At 31.1% G+C, this 12,246-nt stretch overlaps 1 protein-coding gene across 1 annotated transcript in view; it reads right to left on the reverse strand.

Moving 5' to 3' along the window:
• Nucleotides 1–3,211: 3,211 nt before the first annotated feature.
• LOC145201403 (MAM and LDL-receptor class A domain-containing protein 1-like) overlaps nucleotides 3,212–12,246 on the reverse strand; it is a 50,839-nt gene continuing 41,804 nt past the window's right edge. Inside the window, exons 87-105 of the mRNA XM_090082748.1 lie at nucleotides 12,082–12,210; nucleotides 11,707–11,964; nucleotides 10,027–10,172; nucleotides 9,659–9,854; nucleotides 9,205–9,423; nucleotides 8,850–9,069; nucleotides 8,542–8,774; nucleotides 7,898–8,175; nucleotides 7,522–7,745; nucleotides 7,214–7,347; nucleotides 6,512–6,688; nucleotides 5,994–6,191; nucleotides 5,610–5,888; nucleotides 5,266–5,475; nucleotides 4,999–5,182; nucleotides 4,617–4,888; nucleotides 4,238–4,510; nucleotides 3,735–4,140; nucleotides 3,212–3,588 (exon numbers count right to left, since the gene is read on the reverse strand). Of these exons, the coding sequence (XP_089938874.1) occupies nucleotides 3,360–3,588; nucleotides 3,735–4,140; nucleotides 4,238–4,510; nucleotides 4,617–4,888; nucleotides 4,999–5,182; nucleotides 5,266–5,475; nucleotides 5,610–5,888; nucleotides 5,994–6,191; nucleotides 6,512–6,688; nucleotides 7,214–7,347; nucleotides 7,522–7,745; nucleotides 7,898–8,175; nucleotides 8,542–8,774; nucleotides 8,850–9,069; nucleotides 9,205–9,423; nucleotides 9,659–9,854; nucleotides 10,027–10,172; nucleotides 11,707–11,964; nucleotides 12,082–12,210 (4,265 nt within the window). The 3' untranslated portion in view covers nucleotides 3,212–3,359. The remainder of the gene's footprint in view (nucleotides 3,589–3,734; nucleotides 4,141–4,237; nucleotides 4,511–4,616; nucleotides 4,889–4,998; nucleotides 5,183–5,265; nucleotides 5,476–5,609; nucleotides 5,889–5,993; nucleotides 6,192–6,511; nucleotides 6,689–7,213; nucleotides 7,348–7,521; nucleotides 7,746–7,897; nucleotides 8,176–8,541; nucleotides 8,775–8,849; nucleotides 9,070–9,204; nucleotides 9,424–9,658; nucleotides 9,855–10,026; nucleotides 10,173–11,706; nucleotides 11,965–12,081; nucleotides 12,211–12,246) is intronic.

Below are 12,246 nucleotides of genomic sequence, written 5' to 3' on the forward strand. Positions count from 1 at the left end.
TTTGAACGGAAATACTCATTTAACATTTATAACTGTCAAAATTTAATGCCTTGAGCATTTAAGCGGTCGTGTTTACCTTTTGGCGGTCATTTTAAATATTTTTAACCCATCTTCGAGCTATTTTAGAATTTTTCAACCCTAGATCTCGAAATACCTGTATTTTGTCCTCGAAAGACGTCTGTTTTTATAGATTTTTTTTGTTTGTTTGCTAAATGAATTACAAGAATATCCTTTAAATACTGAATAGAATGATTATCTTTTGATATAATAAAGAATTTTTAAAATGACCGCCAAAAAAATTAAGATTAATTATGATATTTATAAAGATTTAAGCACCTAATAGCAACTTTCTTTTTAACTCCAACTGGTCACGATAAAAGATAAACGGCAATGAAAGTTAAGGTTTAGTGCTACATACCTAACTGATGTGGCCCCTTTTAAGCTTGCTAAGCTACTTTTTGTTTACTCAACATTATCAGCAAATGCTAGAGAAATATTTAAGCTTAATGGCATCATAAAAACGGATTCTGCTCAGATTTTGCAATTTCTTTCAACAAACGAGTCACTATGACTTTCCTAAAACACACACACACACACAATCAGATACGAATTCACCACGGTCACGGAAACAAACATAAAAAAAGAACTTAAATTCACCACGGTCTATCACCCAAGTTTAATAAGGTGCATGTGACCAAGATTAAATATACATGTTACACAATTTAATTTGATAGGAGAACAGTCTCATTTTTATCCGAATACTAGTTCATGTTCAATACAAAAATTTTAAAATGCAGGAAAATTTTAAAATCTTAGAAACAGATTTCATAAGCTTAAAAACCGTTAAAACTTTAATGCACTTCGCAGAAGTTCTAGTTGGTGCAGAGAGTGATTTCTAACGCCCATCTCCAGAATGACTCTGGCTACACTACAATCCTCATAACTGATTCTTGTCAAATACGTCCTAAAACTAAAAATTTTTTCTTTATCCAAAAGAAAGTTTTGCTTTACGAGTTTTAAAAACTTAAGGAACCAAAAAATTTGTACATTCTCTCAAAAGAAAATTTAGAGTTTTATAGGAGAAATTGGGGACATTTCAAAAACATGTCTGCCTGACAGTGTTGAATATTTTAAATGCAACAATAATTATTCCATCGTATTTTTTTGAATGTAAACATTATTTAAGAGATTTCTCCGTTGGTTTTCATTGAATTCTCCTGCATATATTAATTGCCAGTAGATGCTAAGTTTGTTTAACCAGTCAGACGCGTTGAAACAACAAGAGCTGATTGACTATGGATGTTTATAGATAATCAAATAGCCTGATGATAATTCCAACAACCAAGTGCAAATCCATGATTGGCAAATTTGTTCAAAACTTCAAACCTGACTCATAAAAAACTTAAGAAGATAAGCTTTTTGAGTAGAAAAGCTTTTGTTTTATCTATTCGCTTTGGATATTTAATATACACATAGAGATCTTTAGATAGCTACTGCCTCCATCAATGTCTATTTTGATCATATCTTTATCAAAGGTCACGTTGATCAACGGTGTGTCCAATCAATCCAGCTACGTCATACACTAATTGAGGCTGAGCTTTTCCTTTTTGTTCATCGTCATTTAATATACCAAACTCTATAGTTTTAGAACTGTAGAAAAATTCAAGTGGTTTGTCACATTGACTTAACTTTTCAACTAAAATTGATTCAATTTTTTTGCGACCTTGTCCTAGTTCGGAAAAAGTAGCTTCTATGTGATCTGCTTCAATAAAAGCTCTAAAGTAAATTGACCTCTGATAAATTTCCATTAAAGAAACAGGATTGGAACAGTAACGTGCTTTTAATTTTTTAGAATGGACATTTTTTGTAACAGTCAAGTCACTCACTCTTGCTGCTAAAATTGTTTTTGATCCTCCATCTTTAAATGCTACACACTTTTTTGATCACACCAGAAGCGATAACTTTTTTAAAACGGATTACTTGGCTTATGTCTAATTATTTTCCTTGGGTTTTGTTATTTGGATACTGTGCCACAAGGTAATGAGAAATCTTATGCTACTACTGGAGGTCTTAATGGGAAGGACCAACCTTAGCTGATCTTCGGCTTTTTCCTATTGTTTTCAAATGAGTAACTTCACAAATAAGGAAACAGCATAAAGGATTTGATCTTGTCAGAGTTGTAAGAGTTGTAACTATGGAAAAATCAAAAGCGCCGGGTTATTTTCTCTCCTTTTTCAATTTCCAAAAGACATTGTCTGCATCTTGCAAAAATTGCAGAAGGCAAATGTTCTTCATTAGGATCGTAGTCCTCAACGAAGTCCGAATTCTTGCAATAGGATATAACTGATACCATAAGTTTAATTGAAATACAAAAAAAGAAAAAATAGATTTTTAAGAAGAAATTGAACTTAGCACATTTATCTAATTTTGTTATTTTTTTTTAAATCTGATTTGTGTTTTTGTTAAAAAAGTTAACTACTGTTTTTGTAAACTTTAAATGATTTTTTTTATTCAAAAAATAATTTCGTGAATGAACAATTTTCAGGTTTCTAAGATTTTTTTTAAAACTCTAAAGATGGTCGTAATTTTCTCGAACTTCGTCATAAAAAAATCTAAAAGCCAGTACAAAAATTTTTTTGACGCTATTGGATATTCCATGGGCTATTCAAAAGCGTATAAAATACAAAAAACTTCAAAACACTGTTTTTTGTAATTACTCAAGTTTTTTTACTAATTGCAAGCAACACTGATACGCCTTTGATTTTATTTCCGTGTTATCCGCACTACCAAGCACTCAGTATTTTCCGAACCGGACCTAACTGCGATTCCCGAAAACCAACCACAAAACCCTCAAGAGGTTGTCTGATTTTGTAAAGAAAACGCAGACTTTGTGGTTCTGATTTTTCTTTTTGGTTTGAAGCCGATGTTTTTGGTAGAAAGACGAACATTGATTTTCAGTATCAAAATTTTTTATATCCTACACTAGTGATTTGTTTTTTACAATATTTAAATGAAAAAATTATTAAAAGAATTATTTACACTTAGAAAAAAAAATTACAAAAGTATCTCAATATTTATATATGATATTTATATTGAGAAAAGAATTTCTCAAATTTCATCTTATATTAAAAATGTTACGAACAATAAAAAAAAGCTTCAAAAGTATTTCCAGTAAAAATAAAAATTTTTTTTGTTTTTAAAAAATAATAATAACAAAAATAATAACAAAAATAATAACAAAAATAGATCGTATTATTGAAATAAAAACAAAATTTGCAAACTTTTCTCCTAAAATCGGTCGTCAAACATTTGATAAGTGTTCACGATGTGTATCGTACACTACACATTTTACAGCAAATTTAAAAGTTATCTAATGGGCCATCTTCATCTTCCATATATGGGTCTTGATAAAGGGGATTTGACATAGAGGTTGCGCCAGTCTTTTTACTGGCGGGGACGGTAAACGCATCGTCGACAAACATGTTTGTATCAAGTTCACCCATCGAGAACTCGCCGAGTGGTTGCGCGTCGTAAATGGGGTTAGATAAACCCTCCGGTTTTTGTTTTAAAGACACGCCCTTCGGCTCTCTAAAAACGAAGCCAACAACTTAAAAACAAATTTTCATTTCGCGATTATAAAAATTGATATTGAAAACTAAAATGACAACAGGTCTGATATATCAAAATCTGTTCCCTGTTCATTTTTTTACGAAACCAAAAAGAAAGAAAAATACTTTTTTGTTTCTTCGGGTTGCTTCGTTGGGTCATAAAACACTGAGAACAACTGCAATTTTGTTTCCCGCTTTTTCTTTGTTATGATGTAAGCAACCAAAACCACAATCAGCAAAAGCACCAGTCCACCAATCACACTGGCAGCTATCATTCCTGTGCCTTTACTATTTTCTCCTAATCTTTTACCGGTGTTTCCACATCCGTCTTCATCTGAATTATCACGGCATTCCCTAATTCCATTGCAACGTGCAGTGCGAGGGATACATTGACCGGTGCTTTTGCATCTGAATTGATCAGGCTTGCACGGAATTTGACTAGAGAAATTGCGAGAACTGTTGGTCAAACAATCTGGATTTAAAACGATATCATCGATGGCTATATCACTTTCATAAGATTTTCCAACGACACCTGTACAAGTAGAAATTAAGTTATCAAAATTTTAATCTTATATCATAGTGTTTATGCAGAAAACAGGAAAAAAATAAAAAATCAGTAAAACTTAAACCTTCAAACACAATTCTGAAAGGACTGTATTCTGTCGAAAGGTTTAAAACGAATTCTGTCCAAACGTCACCATAGTCTCCAGTGGCAGATTTCTTGAACTCCAAGCCGTTTTCTCTCAGTAAATAAATGTTGAGATCTTTTACGTGCTTTCCTGTCATGTGATAGAAAAATCGTAACGTGCAGTTTCCGCCTCTTTGAGCTTGTATTGGTACGCTTATTAATCGAGCTTTATCTCCTTCCTTGCGACCTGTTGCTTCAATGTACATGTAGCGGCCTATAAATTCAAGCAACAGTTTAAAATCCGTCCAACTTTTTTTAAGAATCAAAAAGTCATTAGTTATAAAACATTTTTAACAGAGTTGGTATATTAAACAATTTACCTTCACTTGTTCCTCGAGTGTGGTCTCTTGTTGGTCCGGTGTTAAATGAGGGAGTCCATCCACTGTTTAAGGTCCAGTCAAAGTTGTCGGAACTGTCTTGTGTGAAGTTACAGGGATCACTGTTAGGATCAATGTTTGGATCGACGATGTTTTCAAAGTCACATCCAATATATCCAAAGCATGCCTCATCAACTGTTTCATCAGAAGAATCACCACAGTCATCAACCAAGTTACAGACTTTATCGGATGCCACACAGCGATCATTACTACAACTACGCAAGGAAGAAAAATTGGTAAAAAATATTCAGAAATTATTTATAAAAATAATAATTTTTAAGAAAGTTAATATTATTGACACAAGTAATAAAACGAAATAGTTTACATAAATTTTCCTGGATCATTTCCTGTACATAGAGGTGGGTGGCCACAATTTCTAAAGGTGATTTCATCAAAAGCTATGTCGCCTAGAACACCACCACCAACAGAAGCAGAGATATTTATATAGAACGGTACATATCGACGTCCAATAGAAATACGCGTTTTTACCCATTTATTTCCTTGGTCTCCTGAATATTTATAAAATTAGCATTATATCTTTGAAAAAGTATGAGCACAGAGAAAAAGAAAAAAGAATTATGACGTTTTTTACCGTGTACTTCCAACAAGGTTGTAGCAGCAGGTTCATCCATAGGAGGATCTGCATCAACAAGATACACACTAAGTAGCCCAATATCAGAACCGAACATGTGATAATAAAATTCCAAAATGCATTCAGAGTATGCAGCTCCATATACAGGTGATGAAAGGACAGCTTCTTTGTTCCGCGTTTTACCTGACACCTCCAAATACGCGTAAAAGCCTTAAAGAAAAAACTTATATTCATTTAAAGAAAAAACTTAACTACTTTAAAAAACTTAATAACTTTGAAAAAATTTTTGTCTTCAAAATAATTTTTTCGTCTTGTGTTTGTAAATACAACAGTTTTTTAACTACCTTCCTTTAAACCACGTGCATCAGTGGATGGACCTGTGTTTGATGTCGGAGTGCTGCCGCTATTCAGTAAAAAGTCATATGTATCATAGTAAGCATTCTTCCAAGGATTAAATCCGAACTCAAAACCTTGTGGATAACCACAAGTGGTGTTATCTTCATCAGTACCACCAGGGCAATCTTCGTAAAAATCGCATACTAAGTTTCGTGCAATACAGACCCCATTCAATCGACACTGGAAATTGGGCAGACATGGATCTACAGGTGGCACGGTAGGTCCACCTGAATACAAAATACAGAATGACAGAAATCTCAAAATGGCAGAAAGCAGAAAACTTCAAAATACATTTAAAAGATTTAAATGTTTTCATGAAAGAAAATATTAACCTGGCAAGGCTTTGTTGTTAAATATGCATCCAGGGCTAAACATAATATCATCAATAGCAATATCTCCCAGGTACGATGCGCCCATCACTGCTGTAAAAATAACTTGGAAGTCTTGAGCACTATTTAGATCAGCTTTGCCTTTTAACCATTTGTCTCCTTGGTCACCAGATTTCTCCCACACTGTCTTCTCTGGAACTCCTGCAAAAGAAAAAACTCTTTTCTTAATAAAAGTGCATGATATAAAAATGAAACATTTTAATTTTTTTTTTTTTTTTTTTTTTAAAATCTTAAAAAATTTTTAAAAAATATCATCTTATAGTCCCATATTAAAATATCCCATATACTACTCTATATAATCTCTAATGTTACACTTTCCATTTTTAATTGATGATAAACCTTAAAATTAAAACCCAAACATTGTATTTACATACAACTTTTTAAATTATCCTTAACACAATCAGTAAATACGAACTTTAGGACTAAATGTTTTAAGATAATGAAAAATAACTTCCACTTGCCATATTGAGTAGCAGTTGATACTGATAAGGTTCCAATATGTTTACCATACATGTGGTACCAAAAAGATACAAAGCATTTTGATGCACCTCCTGACTGAGTAGCTGCTATGGTACTACTAGCTAACTGTGCAGTTTCATTTACACTTCTAACTGATGCTTCAATGAATGCATATTTACCTAAAACAAAACAAATTAAGCAAAATACAATAACTACAATAATTAACAAAATGACAATAAAAAAATAAAATAATCAAAGTTGTCGGAACTGTCACATTGTCCACTTTGAATGTTCCTTATCTCTTTTTTACATGAAGATCTCAGAAACTGACAACTCTGATTTCATGGTAAATTAAGATTTTTGTGTCAAACATGGAAACCATTGTTAGAATGATTCACAAGTATTTACACGTGTTAACAAAAAAACATTGATTTTCTTAAAATACTACAATATAAATCATCATTTACTGGAATGACTTTAAAAAATTCAACTGAAAGTTTCTTAGTAATTAGTTAACTATTTCCTGATTTTGTGCAACTGTAAAAAATGTGACAAAGTTGGTTTCAGAACTTTTTATTAGATTTCCTTTCAAATGCAGAAAAACATTCAAAGCACAATGGGTGCAAAATACAGAAAAACATTCAAAGCACAATGGGGTGCAAAAATAATTCCTACTTTAATGGAAAAAAAAAAAAAAAAGTTACCATGCTCTTCTCTTAGAGTATGATCAGTTTTTGGGCCAGTACCAGATGATGATGTTTTTCCACTTTGAATGTCAAAATCAAAATCGTCACTCTTTAACTGTACAAAATCATATAAGCCAGATTCGAAATCAAGTCTAAAAAAAACAATCATAAAATTTAGTTTTTTTCAAAATGACTGAAATTAATTTTTGAATTTAGGAAATTATCAAAATTGTTAGCTTTTACTTTTTATTTGGATACAGAAATAAAATTTTACTTACATTTTTTTAAATAAAAAAAATCACAGAGCCAAATAAAAGAGCAGCTACCTCTTATAACCTTTGCACATTGTTGCATCTTCATCAGACCCATCACAACAGTGGGTTTCTAAATCACAAAGTGAATCAATTGATATACACTGTTTTGTTTGGGTGCATTGGAATTGGTCACTGTTGCAGGACAAGGGGGCAGCAGGCTCAGCACAATCAAAGCTCCAATCATCAATTGCAGCATCTGTCTGTGTTCCAAAATAGTGAATACCTTCAAATACAATCTAAGGTAACAAGGATTTTAATATTTCATTTATCTATTTTAACAAGATGTCTAACTTATACACCAAAAAGAATATTATATAAATAACATAAATATTCAAACAGTAAACCAAGTAATCGAGTTAATCTTTCTTTTAAACTAAAAAAAATATACCCTGAAATTTTTAGGACATGGTGGCAGCTCAACTGTTGCTTGTTTCCATGCATCACCAGTAGATTGAGAGCTTAACCACAACTCTGTATCTTTTCCAGCTTTACGATACAGTATCTGCAAACGAGCGTCGTTCCTTCCAACAACTTTGTAATGATACATATTATACCAAAATGAAAATGAACATTTATATGCCCCTTTGTAGTACATGGGACTTACATAATGTGCATTAGGAAAATTAGAGCCTTTGGTTTGGTCTGCTTCCATGTACAAATAATATCCTGTACAAAATGAAAAACATACTTCAAAAACATGCCACAAGAAAATTCTTTTGTGTTAAAAAAAATTGCAAAATGTAAACCCAAAAAAAAAGCAAAAAGTAAACCCAAATAATGAAAAATGAACCTTAAATGAAGCTTTATGATAATAAAGCTAATTTTTCAAAACACTTAAATGAAAAGAACTTTACACAAAAAAACTTGTAAAACGTTATTTGTTTGTTTAATCATCCATTTTTTTGTGCAACTTTTCAATTTTTTCGTGAAAATTTACTCCATTTTAATTATAAATTATTTTAATTTTGTTTTACAATAAAAGCAGAGTATATATACACACTACAACAGTTTTAATAAAACTTTATCACTAACCCTCTGGTGTTCCTTTAGTATGGTCAAATGGTGGCCCAGTTCCATTACTAGGTGTTTTTCCTTGATGCACTTTCCAGTCCATAGTATCACCAAAGTAAGCATTGAACCAATTACATCCATCGCCATTCTCAAAGTCACATTGTGATGGACAAGATTTTTCATCAGCATTATTTTTGCAGTGGCTTACAAAGTCACAAAATTGTGAGGCCGGAATGCATTGTCCATCTCCACAGCTAAAAATACATAAAATTTGATAGAAAACTGTTTGAAAATCAAAAACTTGTAAGTAATCTGAAAAATAAACTCACGCAAACTGTCCACTTTGACATCCAGGAGGAGGAGAAGGTGTAACAAAACTTGGATCAAGAGTGGCTTTGTTATCTGGATTACAACCAATGGTAAATGAAATATCATCAATAGCTATATCACCTAAATAATCGGCCCCACGGCGTCCCTCAATAACAACTTGAAAATTTTTTGTACTCAGAATATCAATACTGGCACCCAACCAAATATCACCTTGATTACCTAAGGTTGAAACATTTCTTTTTTAAATAATTATCTGAAAAAAGTTTTTTTTATCATTTCAAATCATTTTAACTCAACAGCAAAAAAAAAAAGATTAATTTAAAGAAGTATAGTTGTTAACATAAATATATTTACCTTTCTTTCTCCATAAAAGTTGCATAGCTGAAACAGCTGCTGTTGATGTTTTTAGCCATACACTAAGAGTATCAATATTATCACCAAACATATGATAAAAAAATCTCATTGTACAAGTTCCATTTGAAGGTAGGAAAATAGTACTTAACAAACGTGCTGTGTCATTTGGCTTGCGAGGATATGAGGTTTCAATAAATAAATATTGACCAAGCATGGTTCCTACAAAATAAAACTCATAAAATAAAACATTTTCAACCTCATTTTTTTATCATTGTATTTTTTTAAAAAGTTACTCAACATAAGTTATAAACATCTCAAGCATGCACATATAAGCTGAAGTAAAGTACATCCCATTTTCATTTTCATTTTAAACCATTTATAAAATCTAAATCAACAAGCATAAATTAAGATTAAAAAAATTAATAAAAAAAAAAAAATAATAAAATAAAGAAACCTTTAGTATGATCAGTTCCTGGACCAGTATCTGATGAGGAAGTGGCTCCTTTTGTCAAAGTCCAATCGAAATCATCATCTTTATCTTGATACCAGTTACAAGTATCAAACTCAAAATTACAGCGTTCTTTAAAATTAGCACATATGGCTGGTTTTTCATCACTGCTATCTCCACAATCATTTGTATAATCGCACATCTACATAAAAATACACCAAATTGATTTTTTGATTATAAAATTTTTTGATTTTAATTCTTTGATTATAATCTTTTTTATTAGTTTTATGACTAACAGTTTTTATAACATTTTGAAATCTTTAAATGCAAGTGCATCTTGACTTACAGTGAGTAGATTATTAACAGCAACTTACTTGGTGAGGGTCGATGCAAACTCCGTTATCACATCTAGTCTGCATTCTGTTGCAAACGCCAGTTTTTATAGGGAATTCACAGTTCTTAAAAACAATGTCATCATAGGCAGAGTATACATACTGAGCTTGGAATGACAGGGACCAACCTAAAGATAATTTCATAATTACATTATAGGTTCAGAAGTAGGAACTCAAATCAAAGCCATCTTAAATTTTACATCACAAAAAAGCCATTTTATATCTTATATCACGACGGCTTATTTACTGTGAACCTTTGATGGTTGCATAATTTAAGGTTTTTAAACCTCGCTAAACAATGAAAAAACATTTAAAACAAAGTTTATAAGTTTTACAAAAAAGTTGTTTGCTTTTTAAAAACTGAAAAATAAGAAACTTGTTTTCATAGTAAAACAAAAATCTAAATATAAAACTAAACCATGTTGATGATCAATGTCGCTTAAACAAGCAAAACTTTCAACTTTAGGATAAAATAATTTATCAGTGTATATAATACACATATAATACATATATAATACACTGCATATGATACACGTACAGTGTATATAATACACATGTACAGTATTTTATTTTAAAGTTAAAAGTTTTGTTTTTTCAAGCATTCTTTTCTAACAACCCAATTAACTTTGCTATCAGTACAATAAAAAATCTCATAAAAATATCATTAAATCCTTTCTTGTATAGTGACGGAGTCGCTAAGAATCGCTAAGAGCTCATTAAGTGGTTGTTCAATTAGCTTCTAATAAAACATACATTTCGCAAGCATAGTTTGACCATAATAAAACAATTGAACTAATCTGTAAGCTCATCGTGACAAGCTTTTAAGATCATATCTACAATATTTTTCAGATCACTTTCAATTTGCAAAACTATGTTAAAAGATAAATATCCTTAAAAAAAAAAAAAAGAAGAAAAATGACATCACTACTTAATTCGCATGTAGAACCAGATATATAAGATAAATTATAGATGAAAAAAGTAAACTTAAAATAAAAAATCTGTTCTTTTAGTTTTCATTTTAAAATTCAATTGCAACTTCGGGTTTTGAAGACAATAAAACCTGAAATTCATGTCTTTACTTGCATATTTTTAGCCATTGTCACAATTTTCACACATAAACAGATCAAATTCTGGTTTTAAGATCTTTAGCTGTTCACTATATTCCACTTGACAATTGTTTGAATGAAGAGTGTAGTATCTTTGGTTTTTGGAAACTTCACATGTAATTCGACAACTGAAACAGTTGCTACACTACAAAATACTTTGAGAACCAGTTAAACACTTTGTCAATTTAGGTCTTCTGATAAGTTCAAATTTATTTATCATTCATAAATACAAAAGTTTCAGTTTGCAGTTTTCTAATTCATAACTCAAGACCTTCTGATGTTAAAGTTATATGTTTACCATTTTTAGACTTTGAATCATAAGTTGAGGAGCAGCGTAAACATATTTATTAAGCATTTTGCAAAAGAAACAACTTTAATTCAAAATTAAAAAATTAAGAACTAGATTATATTAAATTAGAGAAATCATAGATGAATTAAAAATTAGTCTTTGCAAAAAACAGAGTAAATAAGCAGTTGAGGCCTGTGTAAGATGGCATTGGCTATTATGAAAATAAGAAATTAACACCCAGAATAGTAAATAATCAAAAGAACTTACCTTCAGGCCTTTGACCAACTCCAAAGCTAGCAGTTTTCCAGGAATCACTGCGACTAACATATTTTGCCCAAACTCGAGAAGCTACATTCTTAGAATCAACATCCTGGTTATGATACACTACAAGATAGTTTGATCTATTACTATAATAACTAAATTCTAAGACACAGTTAGGACCTGTCTTTGCTAAAGTTGGACTATTGTACTTTGATAAAACAGTTGATGTACTACCACTTCCAGGAACAAGTAGTGCAAAGAAACCTACATATATAAAAAGAACTTATAGAATAACAGTAGTAGATGACATTACTAATAGTAGCAAAAGTAGATCACATCATAATTAGAGCAATCCTAGAAAAGTTATTGAAGTTCTATTACCAGTTGTTGAATTTTTTGTTTTATCAAAGGATGGTCCTCCTTCACTCTTTGGTTGAGATCGACTGAATTTAAGATCACCAATACTTGCATCTGTGTATCCACAATTATCTTTTTCAAAATCACATGGTCCTAAGCAAAAAATGGTTTAAATCAATTTCACATAAG

This window comes from Hydra viridissima, unplaced genomic scaffold (genome assembly GCF_058129835.1).
Source record: "Hydra viridissima isolate aposymbiotic clone 2 unplaced genomic scaffold, HvirCarnegie_v1 scaffold_3, whole genome shotgun sequence".
Taxonomy (NCBI): domain Eukaryota; kingdom Metazoa; phylum Cnidaria; class Hydrozoa; order Anthoathecata; family Hydridae; genus Hydra; species Hydra viridissima.